This window comes from Candida theae, assembly GCF_024610275.1.
Source record: "Candida theae strain CBS 12239 chromosome Unknown scaffold10, whole genome shotgun sequence".
In the NCBI taxonomy this organism is placed as follows: domain Eukaryota; kingdom Fungi; phylum Ascomycota; class Pichiomycetes; order Serinales; family Debaryomycetaceae; genus Lodderomyces; species Lodderomyces theae.
In genome coordinates, this window is record NW_026261365.1 from 17,530 (window position 1) to 35,932 (window position 18,403).

The following is an 18,403-nucleotide window of genomic DNA, read 5'->3' on the forward strand; positions in this document are numbered from 1 at the left end:
GTGGCATCTTTTTTTTTTTAGAAAATTGGACCACATTTTCCAAATGCAGAAAACAAGAGAACAAAACCATATTTGTAGAGTTCTAGACCCAATTCTGACTATACCACACAAACAAACAAACGCACATACATACATACATATATTTATATTGTGTTTTGGTGATGGATAACAGAACAAGACAATTGTTAATTGTGTAATTGATCAAATATACGGAATCTAAAAGAGCAGATCTGTTTTATCAGAAGACCTATAGTCTGAAAAAGATGAAATGCCACATCCTAAGGAAAGTGAAACCCTTTTTTGTCGAGTGTAGCAGAACGCTTCTCTTTTGAACCACGTTGCAAAAAAGGGTGTGGTATTAGTACATGTGATTGGGAATGTGGACGTTTTATTGAACAGTGCAAGAGGAACACAAAAGCTGCGAGAAGTGAGAGGATTTAAGAGTTCGGACACATTACATTACACAGGAGTGTATGAGCACACAAACATATCCTTACACACTGAAGTACTGTTGAATGGAAAAAAAAAGGCGGGGGCAAGGGCAAGGGCAAGAGGAAGAGGGAAGAGGGAAGAGGGAAGACATGAAGCAATCATATACCAAAAATGGCTCAGTCTAAATTGTTTGCAATTGGTTATGAGAGATTAGTGTATAAGAAATAGAGAGCGAAAATTGGTTCTAACTAATACATATGTGTTTTTTGATGAAAAGGCGGCAAAAGACATATTGAAGAAGACCATCAACAAAGTTGAAATATAACCAGCTAATTATTACACAAACCCCTATGTTCTTTTTCTGTTATTGAAACATTTATCCTGCATACACGCTAAGTCGCAAAAATTATAATTTTTCATATTTTTTTTATTTTTTGTCTTTCTTTGGGGATTGTCTCATTTTTGTTTTTTATCATTTATATATATATATACAGACACATATTCATTGATCTTTCGACAAATATGTAACCATATATATATATATATATCTACCACAGGTTCCTACTTTTATATGCCTAACCAATTCAATTGACTGCCTATCAATCATCATCTCAGAGCGTCATTTGTTTTTACTTTCCTTTGTCAAAACATTGTAACAATTGACAAGACAACTGAAAATACGACATTGAAATCGTCCCATCAAAAATTCAAATTGCAAAAACAGTTGCATCTTCAAGATTAATAATCAATTGTAACTGAGGTTCACAATTTGTCCACGTGCAGATCTCAGAAAAGAAGACAACTCCAACCAAGATAGCAAGCAAAGCAATGATGGCAAGTAGCAGTACTAGTGGTAATTACAACAAATCATTCAGAGCCAAATTAAAGTCTATCAAAAAGGAGTTGATCTCAACCACAAACACACTAACCAGAAGCAAATCCACATTTTTTTCCTCATCACCATCACCATCTACTCCATACCCATGTTCAATTGCATCGTTATCCTCACCTTATTCAAGTCTACAACCAAGTCCATTCACTAGTACAAACACATCACCCAGATCAATTGTCTCATCTACATTTGCTACGTCGTCATTTGTGCAATCTACACCAGAGTTGAACCAAGAACAACAGCAGTCACTGCATTCTTCCACTTCCTCATCATCGTCTACTATTCGGTATCGAAGTCATTCCATCTCACACTCATTTAGTAAATTTGCTCAGAATATCAATAATCATCTGAGTGTCATGTTTAAGAGTGGTTCTCATTTCCATCTACCTCTAACTACCCAACAACGTCAACAAGGCAATAACAATAACAACAACAACAACAACAACACTGCACCCCTTGCTCACGAGTCAATATTTGACACTTGTATACCACTAGATTATGATCATTTCACATACACAAACACAACCGATTCAACACCCGAAGATGAAAATGACGACGATGATGGTAACCTTGATGGTTTCAACATCAACCAATCCAACGATAACAGCAACGCCAACTACTATAACAACAACAGCAATGTTATTTCTTCTTTCTTTGGTGAAGCCAAAGAAGAGGTCATTATTCCACCACTACCTGATATTCATGAATTCAATCCAATATACCAGCAACAGCAACAGCAGCAGCAGCAGCGGCATAAGCCACAGCGACACCAACTCCACCATCAATCAAGTACCAGCAGTATTATGACATCCAATTCTGATTTGCATACCACCACTACTAACAACAACAACAACAACAACAACAACTCAAACACAACTTTAAACAGACACAATTCCGCAATCAGATGTTTCAAGCAGGGTGGCACGAATATGACACAAAGTGCCAGTTTTGCCACCACCAACACCAACAAAACATACAATTCCACACCCAACACACCAGTATCCTTAACTCATTCCAAGACCAACACCATTGACGTTTGCGTGACAAATGAAGCATATATCAATTGCAGCAATGATGGTGATGGAGCTATCGATGCAAATGTAAATGAGATTGAGGATGACATTTTGGCTATAAACATCTTGAATTTGATCAGGAATAATGAAATCGTTTGGGATATTTGAGAAAGCAAGCTTTGGAAGTTGAGGTTGCTCTGCTGGCTGCTTGATTAATTATCAATCTGGTTATTGATATTTTTGCTTTCCTTTTTTTTTTCTTTTCACAAAATGCAATGAAGATGCTATTTGCTAAAAAAGCTGCCAAATGGATAAACTTGCCCTTAATCACTCTTCCATTTGTTATATCTAATTCAGTTCCTTCACCCATTACAAAAAAGCTGGTTTTCTTTTTTCTTTTCTTTCTTTTTTTTTTTTACGTATAGATGGTTTTAGATAGGAATATTATGATTTCACGACGAGATAGGTTAAGCTGGGTTTATTGTCGGCGATTCCTTCTTTGGGAAACAAACGCGAAATGAATATATCTTCAGCCCGACGAGAGGAAGGGAGGAACGACGTAAATTACGGCAATGCACGGTTGAGAGGGAAATGATCAAACAATTCATACAACAACAATCCTTCTTTGGAAGTAATTGTGAGGGAATTCTTTTCTCAGAAAATAGGGTTTACGTGAATAGATGGTGGTGCGTTTATTCCGAGGATAAAATATCCGGTGCGGGTTGTGCAAAGGGGTCAAAGGAAAACAGAGGCGGAGTCAAGCAAGTGTAACCTGGTGATGCACACAATTCATAAGCTACCGTGTTGGATTGATTAATTATTGAGTTTTGGTTGGTCTCTAATGCAGAGTAAGATAATTCTGTTTGAATACTGTCTTTTACTGTCCAGCGGTTGAATGGAAAATCCGACTGCGACTAATGTAGAGCTGCTCAACAAAAAAAAAAAAAAAAATACGAAAGTATAAAAACCCGAAATTGATATCTACTCTAATTCGTTATGGCGAGGTAAGGGTAGATCTAGGTTAAAGTAGATAGATAGATAGTGAGTGAGTGAGTGAGTGAGTGAGTGAGTGAGTGAGTGAGTGAGTGAGAGGAAGTTTGACGGAAACAAAATGCGTATAAGCAGTATACGGTATCTCCGTATATCTCTTCACTTTTCTTCCCCTAAACCCTAAAGCGTTTCCTGGGAAGGTGAGCTTACTAAGCAATTGATTACACTACTATCTCTACACTACTACCGCTCTTTTATATACAATTTATACTCACTCAACTAGTTTATTCTCTATCTCATCGTATAAGAACAGAGATTAAAATCTTACTCAACAAAAAATAAAATAAGCGTTTCTTGTGGTCTCTTGTATGCACAACCGGCCCCACTCTTTTAAAGTATCGGTCGAGATATTTTTCTTTTCTCTACTAATTTTTCATACTTTACATATATAACAACTCATAAATCTTACCTTCAACTGTCAGTTATTTACTATCAAAAGACGTGTTTCATACTTGTCATCCACCCATCCATCCATCCAGTCCCTACCTCACAAAACAAGCCAAGAATCAACACCACTACAACAGTCTAGAAAATAACAAACGATACATTTTGACAATACAATCATCCCATCCATTAATCCGTCTACTCCAAACACCTCGCATTAATCTCACCTAACTATGCAATCTGTTGATCAGGTTAGCCATAGACGCCGTGACAGCAATAGCAGCAACTCCACAACCCCTAATCCCAATATACTAAATAGTCATCATGAAAATATCAGTCAAACGACCATATCAAATTCCAATGGCACCAATGCTACAACTACAGCCACTGCTTCCAATACTACTACTACTACTACTACTACTACTGTACATAATATAGAGTTTACCAGTCCATTCACATCGAAAGGAAAAGGGTCTACCGCTGCAACGGCCACAACTGTATCCACTGGTGAAGATGCATCTGTTCCACCTTCGTCACTTACCATCCACCGAAGACACAGGCTTAGTGTATCTCATGAGGATATAGATCTACAATCTGCTGATCCTGGAACCATCAGAATTGATTGTAGTGGAGCATACATAGCCAATGACGATTTGTTGAGAGGCTCGATAGCAGACGACAACAGCACATCGTCACCATCATCGTCAAACACACTGACACCACCCTCATCCAGTACTTCATCAGATTTGGAAGATGACGAATTAGGGGAGAGTTTAGCTGAAGAAGATGATAGCCGCGCTCGAAACGGGGTCATCACCAAGAACAATATCAACTTGCCCAAACATAATGATGAGATTATACACATATCGGTAGATATTGGTGGAACATTGACCAAATTGGTGTACTTTAGCACATCCTCGCTGTCCTCTTCTTCATCATCAACATCTACACCACATTCTTCAAAACATAGAGCAACTGGAGGTAAGTTGCATTTCAAAGATTTCCAAACTGAGAATTTCAAAGCTGAAGCATTGAGGTTCATGATCCATTTGATCACGAAATCAATCTCACAAACCAATTCACGTCCTCCTATAACGTACATTATGGCAACTGGTGGCGGAGCTCATAAATTCTACAATTTAATGACCAAAACATTTAGAAAGCGCAAACTACCCATGAAAATTATAGCCAAGGATGAAATGGAGTGTTTGATAAAGGGGCTTGATTGGCTTATCACCAAGATCCCTCAAGAAATCTTTGTTTACGATTTAAATGACCAATGCACCCGATTCCAGCCATTACAATCAGAGCAAGAGATTTACCCATACTTATTGGTCAATATAGGTTCAGGTGTTTCCATGATTAAAGTGACTAAAGCAGGGCCCGATGGATTTGAAAGAATTGGAGGTAGCTCCTTAGGTGGTGGTACGTTGTGGGGGTTACTTTCATTACTAACTGATGCGAAAGATTATAATGAGATGTTGGAGATGGCCCTGCAGGGAGATAACGAAAATATTGATTTGTTAGTTGGGGATATCTATGGACTGAATTACAACAAGATTGGCTTGAAAGCGAACCATATTGCTTCGTCATTTGCTAAAGTGTTTAAGAAATTGCGATTCAATAATAAGCCAATGACCACCGCTGAAAGATTGTCACAGTTTAAACAAGAGGATATTGCACGGAGCTTGTTGTTTAGTGTCAGTAATAATATCGGACAGATTGCCTACTTGCACGCATTGAGATTCAATTTGAAACGGGTATATTTTGGTGGACTGTATATTCTGGGACACATGCAAACTATTCATACTTTGAGTTATGCAGTTAATTTCTGGTCGAAAGGTGATATGCAAAGTTACTTTTTGAGGCATGAGGGGTATTTGGGTAGTGTTGGTGCGTTTATGATGGGCCCTGCCGTGGAAGAAAATGGCAAGACACAGCAACAGAAACAAAGTCAGAGAGTGGGCCAAAAGACACAAGACAGACTTTCATAAAAAAGCGAATGGGAAAGGGGGGTGGGGAGGGGCTAGCTACTAGAGAAACGAAAGTTAGAGGATCAATATACATATATAAATAGAGAGAGGGAGAGAGAGAGATAGATTGAGTATGATGTTATTTATGGGATACTTTGAAAGTATTGAGTTGGTGTCATCTAGATATATACTTCGTCAGCTTTAAGTTGTTTATTTATTGATACTATGTATTTACTTGAAGCACATGTTTTGGGTCAAAGATGTATACAGATGCAAGAACGAATGTAGTACAATTTTAGAGCAAAGTCCTGGGTGGGTTCTTATGACTCAGATGTAAATAAAGATCGTATAAGTTAAATTTGTGCATTTGAGTTTTGTGTTACAATTTCAGTTCCTTTACAGTGTGACTGTTGTTGTTATACAATGCATAAGCCACCAACAATACACCAAAACTAAATAAAAACCTTTCATTAGGTAATAAACACTCTATTCTAAACAAACCAGTCTAAATATAACTACCACCACTAAACAGCGCCATTTTAAAGAATGCAAACGGCTTAAAATTTCAACAGAGAACTCTTTTTTTCACCAAAAGATATTCAAATATCATGTCAATGATTGATCAACCAAGGAAGAAGCGTTCCAGAAATGGTTGCTTGAGTTGCAAACAATTGAGAATCAAAGTACGTCACGATCATCAATATACCATCGACAAAGTGTATTTTGCATACTAAACGTACAACTTATAGTGCAATGAGGGCAAACCGGCCTGTGAGTATTGCATTCACACACATAGGAAATGCGTGTATGCTTCTGCTACTACTGCACCAAAGAGTCAATCGCAATCAAAGACAAACTCTTGTGCCAAGAGTTCATCAGGGTTTATTGAAGAGATGGATTCATCGGGTACTGCTACAGCCACAGCCACAGCCACGGCAACGGCAACGGCAACTACAACGGCCACTCCATACTCCGAAATACTAGAGTTATACAACACCACCACCCTGAGCTCAGCGCCTATATCACCGGCATTTGATGAATACAGATCACCATCACTGATATTATTCAGTGGTCAACTCTCACCACGAACCAAAACACTCTTGCTTGACAGAGACACGTATGAGACTCCCACGCACGTTGATTTCCTCACTCGCAGTCTAATGTTGAATCAAGCTTCTTCAATGTTGGGTATTCTGAGGTTTGAATTACGATTGTTGAAATTTTTCGATAGACATTGCATCGAGTTGTTTTCGTTTGGTGTTAATGAAGGTATACATAATGCATGGAAGTATAAAGTGCCGCATTTGTTTATGGAGAGTGACTTGGTACGACAACTGATGTTTTCATTCGCGGCTGTGGCCTTGGGCACTTTGGTGTCGTTGGAAGATGTGCTGCATTTGGACAATGATGGAAATATGGTGAGGCATGGGGATACTGTTGCAGATGGTGATGCCATTGATGTAATTGACAACATACTGTCTTCCTCATCGATTGTTGACGCCAACAGTTTACAGTTTGACACATTGACAAAGAATAATATTTATATGAGGACCACGTCACAGTTCCTTAAAACGCTAGCTAAGGCTCAAGAACGAATTGATGAAGTACATGCTACGGGCTCATTTACTGATCCGTTGACGGCGAAGGAGTTGACGGTATCGAGTATTTTGATTTTTTCATTTTTGGGAGTACAACCACATGGGTTGATCAAATTAATTAGTTTCAACAATGGAAACGGAGCAAAAGAGGCGAAAGAGTGTGGGGCCGAGGATGTGGACGAGGATGAAGAGACTGATTTGATTTCAATTGCTCGTGGTTCAAGAGAAGTACTTCTCAATTGCGCAAGTACAGTACTCGAGTCTGATTTAAGCGGATTGCTATTTTTTCGAGTAAGCAAAGAGATATACAGTCCCCCTTTAAAGCAATGCGGGTACCCTATAATCAAGTACCTTTTGAAAACATTGTATGAATACCAAGATGATTCTTCAACGTCATCATCCACAATGGGGGAACCAATGGTTTTCAATTTCGAATCCCTGCAATACCAAATGTTCTTATTAACGCTAGATTGTCTAACCAAGGCCCTTTTCGGGTGTGGCTATTACAAATTCCCCATACCTTTATTCCGCTTCTTGATGGTTATACCCGAACAGTTTCGTGTTTTGCTGTATGCCAAACATCCATTTGCATTGAAGATATTGTTCATTTATGCCGGTTTATGTTTTATTGCCAGGTTTCAAATGTACAAGGAACATAATCTTTGGCGAGATTATGTCTTGTGGTATCATGAGAAAGTGGGGTTGAATGATGAGATGGAACGGAGATTGTATCATCTTGTCGTTGATGAATTTTATCTAATCCCGAATTATGAAGAGTTTCCCTATTTTGACCCATTGGGTGTTGAAAATGTGGAGGTATATGCGAAGTAGTTAGAGGTGTCTAGATCTATGTCGGTTGAGAGAAAAATACAATTTCTTCTTCCCCTTTGATCCGGTTTCGAAATACAAAACCCTCGGCTTTTTGCCAGAGCTCATGTCCCCTTTTCTGAAATGCGGAGAAGGCGCACGCATATACGTAGTTCACTTCTTCCCTCAACAAGAATGTGTTTGCCTCGAAATAGAGAACGGAGTAGGAGAAGCTCTCTCAAAAGGCATCAGGCAGAGTGGACGTACTCTTATTCTATGTTACTAGCGCTAGGCACAAAATCTTACGTGTATTCAGACCAGTTTCGCAACGTCACTGAATTTGACGCTGCTCAACTCAAATCAAAGGGCACAGGGTCTCTTGGTAAACTTACTCTGTAAATAAGAGGGACAATGTTTTGTGGCTAATGAGTATTTAGCGAGGGAGAGGGAGATGTTACGTAGGTACACTTTGAAGGAAAGCCAAGTCACATCTCTAATAGTATGAAAATGTAACGATGTGACTTTTTTCTTTTTGTTTGATTAATCTGACACAAAACGTGGTGATGGTGCATTGGGGCCACTTAAAATCTTTTGCGGATATCGAGCAACCATTCACTTTCCGGAGTCAGAGTGCCTCAAAAGCTATGTAAAACGAGAGTCAAATCATGGCATGTAGGTAGTCAGAGGTGCTTAGTTTGAGCTGTATATAAGATGATGTGTCAAGTAGAGTTTTACTAAGGAAATATCAACAGCCAAAATCGGAAGAAGAAGAAGAAGAAGAAAAAATTTCTCTCCAACAAAAAAGAAACAAAAAAATAAGCGCTAGAATTACACACAATAATAACATCAACAACAACAATACACCACAAGAACAAACTACGACAAAGGAAGTGGTAACGACTAATAATCAAAGCCCACGTAATACCCCCACTACTACATTACAATTTTCATTCGTATTTTGATACTTTAAGTATTTTTTTTAATTTTTTTTTCCATCTGTTTTTATCCAAATTTTTATTTCACCCCTCCTTTTTTTTTTCCTACAATGAATGAGATAGATTCGTCCATTAGCCCATTGTTGAATCAAGCGCCTATTGAACACTCACACTATTACAAACAACAATCGCTGGTATACGATAGAAGACCATCTCATATTGATCATCAAGGGCTGGATTTCGAACAAGGTATTCACCACACTCAACCACAAAATACAGCAAGGGTAAACACACAGCTGGAGGAATCGCCACAACTACAGCACCCACAACAAGCTCTGCATCCACAGCACCCACAACAAGAGCTGCATCCCCAACTGCTAGATAACCAGCACCACCACCTTCACTCAATATCACAAGTGAATAAACACAGACTGAGACAATCTCCACTTTACCCATCGTCTAAACTATATTCACAACCACCACCACAAGCTTTCAACTCTGAGTGGATAGAATCAGCACAGAACTCTCCCGAAAACATCTCCAAAATTTTAGAGGATCAAGTGAAGATGTCAACAACAACAGCGATGGCAACGGGGTCAAATATCAGGTATGAGACTCCACTGAAGTCAAAAAACGACTTTGCTTACAATAGTATCCCATTGCACCATGATGATACACAAAAAATTGATAAAGCTGAGTCGTTATCACAAGCCTCCTCTACAGCATCCACAATTCCACCAAAACCGCCAAAAATTAGCAATTGGAAGATATTTTGGGCCATGTTGAATAACATTGTGGGCAAGGACAAGATGGCTAAAGTTGGACAATACACATTACGATTATTGGTGTTTCATGCAACGCAAGCCCAGGATTACTTGTCTGATGACAAAGTCAATATTGCTACTATCAAATTGAGGTATGATGATTCGACAAAACAATTGGAATTGTTGAAAAATTTTATCAAGCATCCTGCTGATTTTATCAAAATTATTGCCATTATTGTGTGTTCTACATTCACGACTCGTTTTGCTGGAATGATTAATGGGCTATCCATGTATCGACAATTTCTTCGATTTGGTAAAACACCATTCAGAATAAGGGATTTGCTAGTCAAGTTCAAGACCAACATCAACTTCAAGAATAAGATGCTACAAATCAACGAACGCGAACTTTTCAATAGATCAACCTTGAGTCAAATTTTCAGCTTGTATTACGGAGTCAATGACGAATCAATCTTGCTTTACAAACTAAAATTTTTAACGTCTGGAACTTACAAGACATTTGTCACTAAGCATGAGTCGTATGCATGGTACTGCGAATCATGGCTAGCCTTGTACAATGCGTATGAAACATTGACCAATTTGACCCAACAGGAAATGGATTTGAAGATTGCCATCCAAGTGCGTAACAAGGCCAAAATACTATCTAAACAATTACTCGGAGGTGCCGATATACTCAATTTGACTTCATCGACGTATAATTCATCATCCAACAGTGAAGATGAGTCGAAATTGAAGGATATAATGTTTAAAAAGACAAATTGTTGGATCGATATTTACAAGTTGTTGGCTGATTTGGGATTCAATACTTATAGTGTATTCAGCATTGCTTTGCCGTTCCAGACTTGGCAAATATGGATGGGAATTGCTGCTTCTACGTTGAGCACTATTAAATTGTATAGAGAGACAAAGGATACGATGGTTAAGGAACATGAAAAGTGATGTGGTTGATATAGAAGTCTGGTTTATTTGACTTAAAGCTTACAGTGTATTTTGTTAGCGTACTAGAATGTAGAAGAAGGTAGGGGGAGATGTGCATGGGCGATATGGGGGTGTCCTTAATTGCCTGAAGCCACTCTCATTTGTACAGAGTAGTTCCAAAGTTACAATTCTACAATCAAGCACAATCTACACAATACAATTCGACACTTTATATTACATCTAAACTGATAAATACCCTTGCTGGTCCACAAAAAAAAGTTACTTAGTGGATGACGAGATTGTTGGTCCCATGAACAAACTGAATAGGATATTGAAAAGAAAGAAAAAACCAAAAAAAAAAACTCAATCTTTCTGCAAAGTATTGCGAGCAAGATCATTTTTGGGGGGCAAAACGAGTGAAAGTCTGTCAAAAACGTTAAACAAAATGAGCACAGATGGTCAAAACACTAACACCGCTACAATTTGCCTCACATCGACTGCCTCAACAATACACTACCGCATATTTCACGAATATGCCACGTGGGTATTCTCCATAAAACTGTAATGGCAAGGAACAATGAGGAAATCAACAGCCTGAATTGGAAAACATAGCAAACCCCGGCGGGGGCCTTGTATGATGCATTACTGTAGAAGCTTTCTAGTATAGTTTGTGTGCCGGTATGATCAGGCTTCAAAATCTACGCAATTCTAGATATGGTAACAGCATTCCACCAATACAGCTCAGAAGGTAGAGCTCTATTCAGATTATCTTTCAAACGAACCCTTCTCCCTTAATCTCGTAATTTGGGCGCCTCCTACTGGGTTACTCTTCTGCTGCCTGCACCTATATTTGGGAAACTCTTCTCATCCACGTACGACTGGGCAACAGCTTGTGATGGAAACGCAAGTGGTCTTCCATGGTGAAGTCAAATCTCAATTGCACCTTCAATTGCAACACTCATGACAACACATCCTCCAAAGACACACCTTGAGGAATCTTCACTGCCTTTTTCCAAAATTTTGACAAATGACGATCTCCGGAATCACAAGCAACAACCACTATGTTTTGACCCGGTCCGTACTTCAAAGCTGTTTTGACCGCGGCCACACAATTTATAGCAGCTGAACTACCCCAGAATAATCCATCATTGATGCATAGGTACTTTGCCATCTTCAATGCTTGTTCATCAGTAACTCGAACAGCTTCGTCAATGTATGGCTCCCCTTGTTTGAAGTTCCAAGTGAGACGGTTTAGTCCGATTCCTTCAACTAGAGTGTCAACTTGATGTCTTCTTCTAGTGCCTTCTTTCTCAACTGTATCGTATAATACACCAAAATTTACCCGATTGGCGAGTCCACTTCCTTGTGGGTCCGCTAGAATAATCTTTGTGTCCGGATTGTGCTCTTTCAAACACCTGCCCACTCCAGCTATGGTTCCGCCTGTACCACTTCCATTTATAAACACGTCGATTTTATCCAATTGTTTGACCAATTCTGGTCCAGTAGTAGTGTAGTGAATTCTCCAATTGAAGTCATTTTCAAACTGATTAGCAAAGATGGCTTTCCTGTTGCTGGTAGGGTCATTGTTGATAGCCTCAGCTCCTCTCTTTGCCGCGTTCACATACTGGTTTGGATCAACAATACTTGCAGGTTTGACTTTTTCAACTTCAGCTCCCAATGCTTCCAATAACTGTAGCTTTTCCGGCGACGTATCATCCGGGAGACATATATGCGCAGTATAACCCAACGCATTAGCCAAAACTGCAAAACTTATACCTGTAGACCCAGACGTTCCTTCAAAGATGACATTTTGTTGATGAGGTACCAATTGGTTGAGTGACTCTGCTGCTCTTATTATCGCCAACGCCACCCGGTCTTTGGAGCTTCCTGCTGGGTTACTCAATTCCAACTTGGCGTATATTTTACACCCTGTTTTTGCTGATAAGGATTTGATCTCGATTAGAGCAGTGTTTCCGATCCTCGACTCGATACCTCTAGATTTCGGAGGGAGTGAGGTCAAGTCTGATTTGTTGGTGCCAGATTGCAGGTAAGCTTTCCGTAGCTCATTCAATATGATTGCTAGTGATACGATTGTAGCAGATGTTTGTAGTGCTGTTTTCCAAGACATCGTTGTCAAAAGAAGTTGTGATGAATAAATTGGATGAGATTCGCGCTACCGAAATATAAGCTTGATCTATTTTACAAACTATACAACTTACTAAACTCGAGATTAACACTTTAAATCGTCTTCATCAAGGTGTCAAGTATCAGATTCTTTCTTTTCATTGTCCCTTGCAAGATACAAGTGTATCAGTGTGGCAAACTTGTCAAGATCATGTGTCTTCTCAAGCTCCTCCTGGTACCGATCTAAAGGAACGTGCACAGGCAAAGTGGTTTTATGAACCCTCCAAAATGACTGCTCATTCTTGAGCTTGCTTTTCAATAAGATTACATAGTGAGGTTGCTTGAAAGACCTGCTTTTCGATGAAAAGGTGTCAAACCTTATTCCCAAAATTTCATCATTGGGAAACAAGTGCTTATTTATGGGAAATGCTGTGACCCCACTCATACGAAGGATGTTTTCATACATGATGTTTTCTTTCGTATCAGCTTTGTCAATGAACCTTTTCTCAAGTGGCTGGACTTGTGTTGTAGCTTCTGCGTCGTCGAAAAATTGAGCAATCGAAGGGTCAAAGTAAGTGTGTTTGATTATGGGTACGACATCACGATGATCTTCGACTAGTGGTTCATTCTGCTCCTCTTGAAGCTGTTCAAGTTTTGCCACCTCTTTGAGTAGTGCGGACTCGTCATGAGCAAGTTGTTCTAGTTCATCTTCCAATTTGACGACATCCCTCTCTAGTAGGTTAATTTCTTGCTGTAGTTGTTCATCTTCACTCATGATTATCCAACCATCTCAATTGAAATTGTGGTGGATCTCAACAGATTGATGCTGTAGTAACTTTTCATCAATTGATCTGAACGACGCGCCATTTTGCAATTCTTTTTATTTTTTTATTTTTTTTTTTTTTTTTTTTGCTAATTTTCTGTTTTGATTTCAACTTAAAATAGCCGATTAATTGAACTGTTCTTCCCCACCGGCCAAACCAAAAAATGCAGCCATTTGCAAACCTGTATTGGACACCAGATTACATAACTGGTCTACACAACCTACAATCCCATACGAATGTCTCGTTGAAACAATTACACGATTTGCGAAAGTTGGTTTTTAATTACTTGAAATATTTTCATTCCAATAGCGAGTACTTGAATACATCCAGCAATGAATTGGCATCATCTGACTCATTCAGTGGTAAATTCGGCGAAACTCCAAAATACTATTCCTGTGTTGAGCTATTCAAAAATGAAATGTTGGGCGAATCAACAACGTTGCTACAATTGGCATCGAATATTGACAAGTTTGTTCTTGACGATTTAACGAAATACCTCAAACATCATGAACCGAGTATACAGAAGGAATTTAGCCGATTGGAAGAGCTCTATGAAGGGTATCTTGCATTGAGTAGAAAGGTGGAAAAGAGCAAGACAAAGTATTTTGATGAGCTAAGGCTGAAGGAGACATCAAAAGCGCAAGGCACTCTACTGGTGCAACAACAGCTAGATGAGGATGACTATGATTACAGTGATGAAGAGTCCTACTTTGAAGAAGATTCCCAAAGTAGTGTACGACAAGATTTTGATATCGATTTGCAATTTCCATTATCTGTCGGTAGTGTCACCTTCGAAACCATGGAAGAGTTCCAAGTCGTACTATCGAAATTGATTGCTGATACCCCCACTGTCAAACGCACGATACCCATCCCAGGATACAAAAATGATCTTTTTGCCAGTGAGTCACTTTGTGAAGTGCTTAACGATTTACGAATCAAAGGGTTGAAACCGACAAGATCAAATTTTGAGAAATTCGGACAATCTTTGGTATCTTTGAAGTTGGTCAATCCTACTAATATCTTCCAAAAGCGGTTCAAAAGCGAAGGAGTTTGGTTCGAATGGTCGGACTTGGCTATTCGTGTGTCTGAATTTAAACAAGAATCAGCACCATCTACCCCCATCAAACAGGTAACCAGCACAGACCGTAAAGTTACTTCCCCTTCATCCAGATTCATGAACGACATGGCGGAAACGACGAATAGATTCAACAGTATGTTTAACAATGTGAAAAGTTCAATCATGAAAAAGAGCCATGATGAGACCCTACAGGATACCATTGAGCAGTACAACGAGCAAAGTCTTGAGCTACAAGAGTTGGCATATCTCTTGCAAAAGGGTTTTACTGAACTAGCGCAGTATTTAGAGAAATTTGAAACAACAAAAATACAAATCATTTACACCAGTTCAGCGAAGTTGCTGCAGATAATTCAAAAATTTCACTTGCAACAATTTAACCAAATTCAAGCTTTTGGTAGGGGCATAGCAGAGTTGAACAAACAGCAAAACTATGAGCACGACCTAGCCCTACATCTAAACAAGCTGAGTACTGGTGTAATGTTTTCGTTGAATGGAGATGTCTCCTTTTCCCTACAAAACTTGGTGTACCAGTTCAATATTTTTGAAGACATATCAGCTCAAATTAATAATGTGGGACAGATATCTGATAATTTGCCATTGAGTATACTCTCAGCGCCGTATTTTGTCCACCAACTCCACCGAGTTATTGAGACACACATTGATGAGGACTTGAAATCGGCATGGCTACAGCCATTGGATTTGCAGTCAGCATGGAAAATCAAGCAAGATGTTACTACTGTGATTTCTAAATGTTCTGTTCCGGTTGGTGAAACCAGCAAGAACCAAAAGACTAACATTATCAACAATATCATCAAACACTTTGAAGGGAAGAAAGCTGAAGATAGCATAACTTTCTACAAAACTTGGTTATTGGAACTCAAAGATAGCGTGGTTCCGAGTACGGTGTTTGAATCTGTAATCAATTTGTACAATGGTGAGCACGCAGACACCAATTTAATCAAGGTGCTTTCTTCATTGCCGCGGTGTAATTTAGCGTGTTTACTTTCCATTACAGAGCACATATGCAAGGTTTTCCAGTTGGATGTGTTTCCAAATTATGGCATGTCAGACGATTTTGCTGAAATGTCTTCAAAGAATTCTGATGAATTGCAACGTATTTCCAAAGCCTTGAACAATATGGATGCCGTGGGTGCTATACCTTATGTACATTTGATTATGAGACCATCTGTAGCAAAGCACAAGTCTGGGTTCAAGCCACCTGTTGACTACTACGTCCAATTCCTCACTGAGTTGTTGAAACCAGAGACCAGAAAAGCTTTGCTTGACAAACTAATTGAGCATGAAACAAAATATAAGCAAAAGAAGGAGTATGAGTTGAAGGCAGGCTTGCAGATCAAAAAATTACCCATAATTGAAACCCCAACTAGCCAACGCAAGGATGAACAAGTTGTGAAAGATGAGGATGGCTCAGTCACTCCAACTAAGCAAAAGAGCCTTGCAACGAAAGAATTGAAAGCACCAAACCCTGTCAGTGCGGATGCATTCACTCTCCGACCATTCAAGACCAAATCTACACCAATACCTTCTCCTCGAAGCTCACCAAAACACGGGTTGAGAGAAAATGGGGGCCAAAATAGATCCCGAAGCTCTTCTATCTTGAACTCCGCCATTGACGTATAGAATTGATCGAATGTGTGCTTTTAGCGTCCGATTATAGAGTTTGGTATAACTGAGCTACTGAAGACTTCATCGAAAGGTGAGTTGTTGTACGGTATAATTGCCCCCAAACGAAGCGAATTTATTGGATTAACTTACTAGCATAGAGTCACTGTGTACCTCAAGTGTAACACATCTGGCCACATATCATAGGAACTACAAGAAGTCTCCACTTTTAAAACAGCATTGACTACAATGAATTAGGTTTTGATGGCCGTTTCCGCTTCACGCTAAAATACGCAACTAGACATGTCCACTCATGGTATGTATGTCCCCGTTAGCCGTTGTACAAAATCCCGTCCAAAGAAATTGGCCCGTATAGTCCTCTTTTTTCGAGCAGACTACTTCACAGGCAAGTTTTAACCATCACCTTTGATCTGGTGATTACCAACATTACGAAGTGGTGTTCAGGTTTGTTGGTTCTCCATCGGAGACCAGCTGATCACGCCATTTGCATTCGTTGAAGAATGCTTTTGGTGCAGAACGTGACAGTAGTTTGTCACATCTGTACGCGGTGTATCATATACACCATGGATTATATTCCCTTATAGATTATATTCCCTTATGGAGTGTCACTCTGGGGGAGGGTGGGTTTCAAAAGCACACTTTACAGAGTGTAGTGTGTATTCCCATAGTTTCAATTGGGGCTATGGGGCCATGGTATATTCCATGCTAAAGTGCATTCTGGTTTTGGTGTTTTTAAGGGGAGGTTTACATATCATGGTGGACTCGTAGAGTTTTTTTGTCGTTAGTGTGAAAGCACAGTAATTGTATAGAATGATTTCTGTAATACAAGTTTGAGTTTTAATGATTTATTGCAGATTAGATTGGGTTTTTATTTTTATTTTTTTTTTTTTTTTTTTTGCAACTAGACTCCACCTCTTATATCTTCTCTATGCAGCTGTTGCATTCTGGTCAAGCCCGCACTGTGAAAAAGGACCAATAAAATGACTTGCATTGAGTTACACAAAAGCGGCCCTCCTCAAACAGAGAGGAAACGAAAAAGTTGAAAAAAAAAAAAAAAACAAAAAAAAAAAAATTTAAGTTCGGGTTAGAAAATCTCGAGTATTAGAACTTCAAATTAGCATAGCCTTTATCACACCATGTCAGTCGAAGAGTTGAAAAACACCGTTGCTAAATTGCAAGAGAGAATCCAACAATTGGAAAAGAAAGTTGGTGTTACCCCAACCGCAGCAGCATCCACAGATTTCGCTAAACAATTGAGATTGGTCTTGATTGGAGCTCCAGGTTCAGGTAAAGGCACTCAATCGGCCGACTTGAAGGACAAATTCTGTGCTTGTCATTTGGCCACTGGTGACATGTTGAGGTCACAAGTTAAGCAAGGAACCAAATTGGGACTTGAAGCTAAAAAGATTATGGATCAAGGTGGATTGGTTAATGATGAAATTATGGTCAACATGATCAAATCTGAATTGGAGAACAACAAATCGTGTTCCAAGGGTTTCATCTTGGACGGGTTCCCAAGAACTATTCCACAAGCTGAAAAATTGGATGCCATGTTGAATGAGAGGAAAACTCCCTTGGAAAATGCCATTGAATTGAAAATCGATGATGAATTGTTGGTTGCTAGAATCACTGGTAGATTGGTCCATCCAGCAAGTGGAAGATCTTACCACAAGATCTTCAACCCTCCAAAGAAGGAAATGACCGATGACCAAACTGGTGAGCCATTGATTCAAAGATCGGATGATAATGAAGAAGCTTTGAAAAAGAGATTGGTCACTTACCATCAACAAACTGAACCAATTGTTGAGTACTACAAAAAAACTGGTATCTGGCAAGGAATCGATGCTTCTCAGAAACCAGGCAAAGTTTGGAACGATATTTTGAAGTGTTTGGGTCAATAAAAGAGTCACACATTCACTTAGACTTCTGCACAACAAACAGAAGAAAAA

General features: G+C 39.2%; 8 protein-coding genes across 8 annotated transcripts; 6 read left to right on the forward strand and 2 right to left on the reverse strand. All coding sequences in view use genetic code 12, as the record gives it.

Moving 5' to 3' along the window:
- Positions 1–1,260: 1,260 nt before the first annotated feature.
- On the forward strand, positions 1,261–2,505 carry KGF57_000930 (uncharacterized protein; the record flags this gene model as incomplete). The annotated part of the gene is made up of 1 exon (XM_051755451.1): positions 1,261–2,505. One exon carries the CDS (start codon positions 1,261–1,263, stop codon positions 2,503–2,505), a length of 1,245 nt encoding a protein of 414 aa, XP_051610445.1.
- A 1,499-nt stretch (positions 2,506–4,004) lies between these two features.
- KGF57_000931 (pantothenate kinase) lies at positions 4,005–5,765 on the forward strand (the record flags this gene model as incomplete). The annotated part of the gene is made up of 1 exon (XM_051755452.1): positions 4,005–5,765. The coding sequence occupies one exon, from the start codon at positions 4,005–4,007 to the stop codon at positions 5,763–5,765; it is 1,761 nt and encodes a 586-aa protein (XP_051610446.1).
- A 593-nt stretch (positions 5,766–6,358) lies between these two features.
- Positions 6,359–8,173, forward strand: ZCF18 (Zcf18p; the record flags this gene model as incomplete). Its single annotated transcript, XM_051755453.1, has 2 exons — positions 6,359–6,462; positions 6,541–8,173. The coding sequence occupies 2 exons, from the start codon at positions 6,359–6,361 to the stop codon at positions 8,171–8,173; spliced, it is 1,737 nt and encodes a 578-aa protein (XP_051610447.1).
- A 1,021-nt stretch (positions 8,174–9,194) lies between these two features.
- Positions 9,195–10,805, forward strand: KGF57_000933 (uncharacterized protein; the record flags this gene model as incomplete). The annotated part of the gene is made up of 1 exon (XM_051755454.1): positions 9,195–10,805. The coding sequence occupies one exon, from the start codon at positions 9,195–9,197 to the stop codon at positions 10,803–10,805; it is 1,611 nt and encodes a 536-aa protein (XP_051610448.1).
- Positions 10,806–11,742: 937 nt separating this feature from the next.
- On the reverse strand, positions 11,743–12,912 carry KGF57_000934 (putative cysteine synthase; the record flags this gene model as incomplete). The annotated part of the gene is made up of 1 exon (XM_051755455.1): positions 11,743–12,912. One exon carries the CDS (start codon positions 12,910–12,912, stop codon positions 11,743–11,745), a length of 1,170 nt encoding a protein of 389 aa, XP_051610449.1.
- A 132-nt stretch (positions 12,913–13,044) lies between these two features.
- CTF5 (Ctf5p) lies at positions 13,045–13,683 on the reverse strand (the record flags this gene model as incomplete). The annotated part of the gene is made up of 1 exon (XM_051755456.1): positions 13,045–13,683. The coding sequence occupies one exon, from the start codon at positions 13,681–13,683 to the stop codon at positions 13,045–13,047; it is 639 nt and encodes a 212-aa protein (XP_051610450.1).
- Positions 13,684–13,895: 212 nt separating this feature from the next.
- Positions 13,896–16,451, forward strand: KGF57_000936 (uncharacterized protein; the record flags this gene model as incomplete). Its single annotated transcript, XM_051755457.1, has 1 exon — positions 13,896–16,451. The coding sequence occupies one exon, from the start codon at positions 13,896–13,898 to the stop codon at positions 16,449–16,451; it is 2,556 nt and encodes an 851-aa protein (XP_051610451.1).
- A 1,139-nt stretch (positions 16,452–17,590) lies between these two features.
- Positions 17,591–18,355, forward strand: ADK1 (adenylate kinase; the record flags this gene model as incomplete). The annotated part of the gene is made up of 1 exon (XM_051755458.1): positions 17,591–18,355. One exon carries the CDS (start codon positions 17,591–17,593, stop codon positions 18,353–18,355), a length of 765 nt encoding a protein of 254 aa, XP_051610452.1.
- Positions 18,356–18,403: the final 48 nt, after the last annotated feature.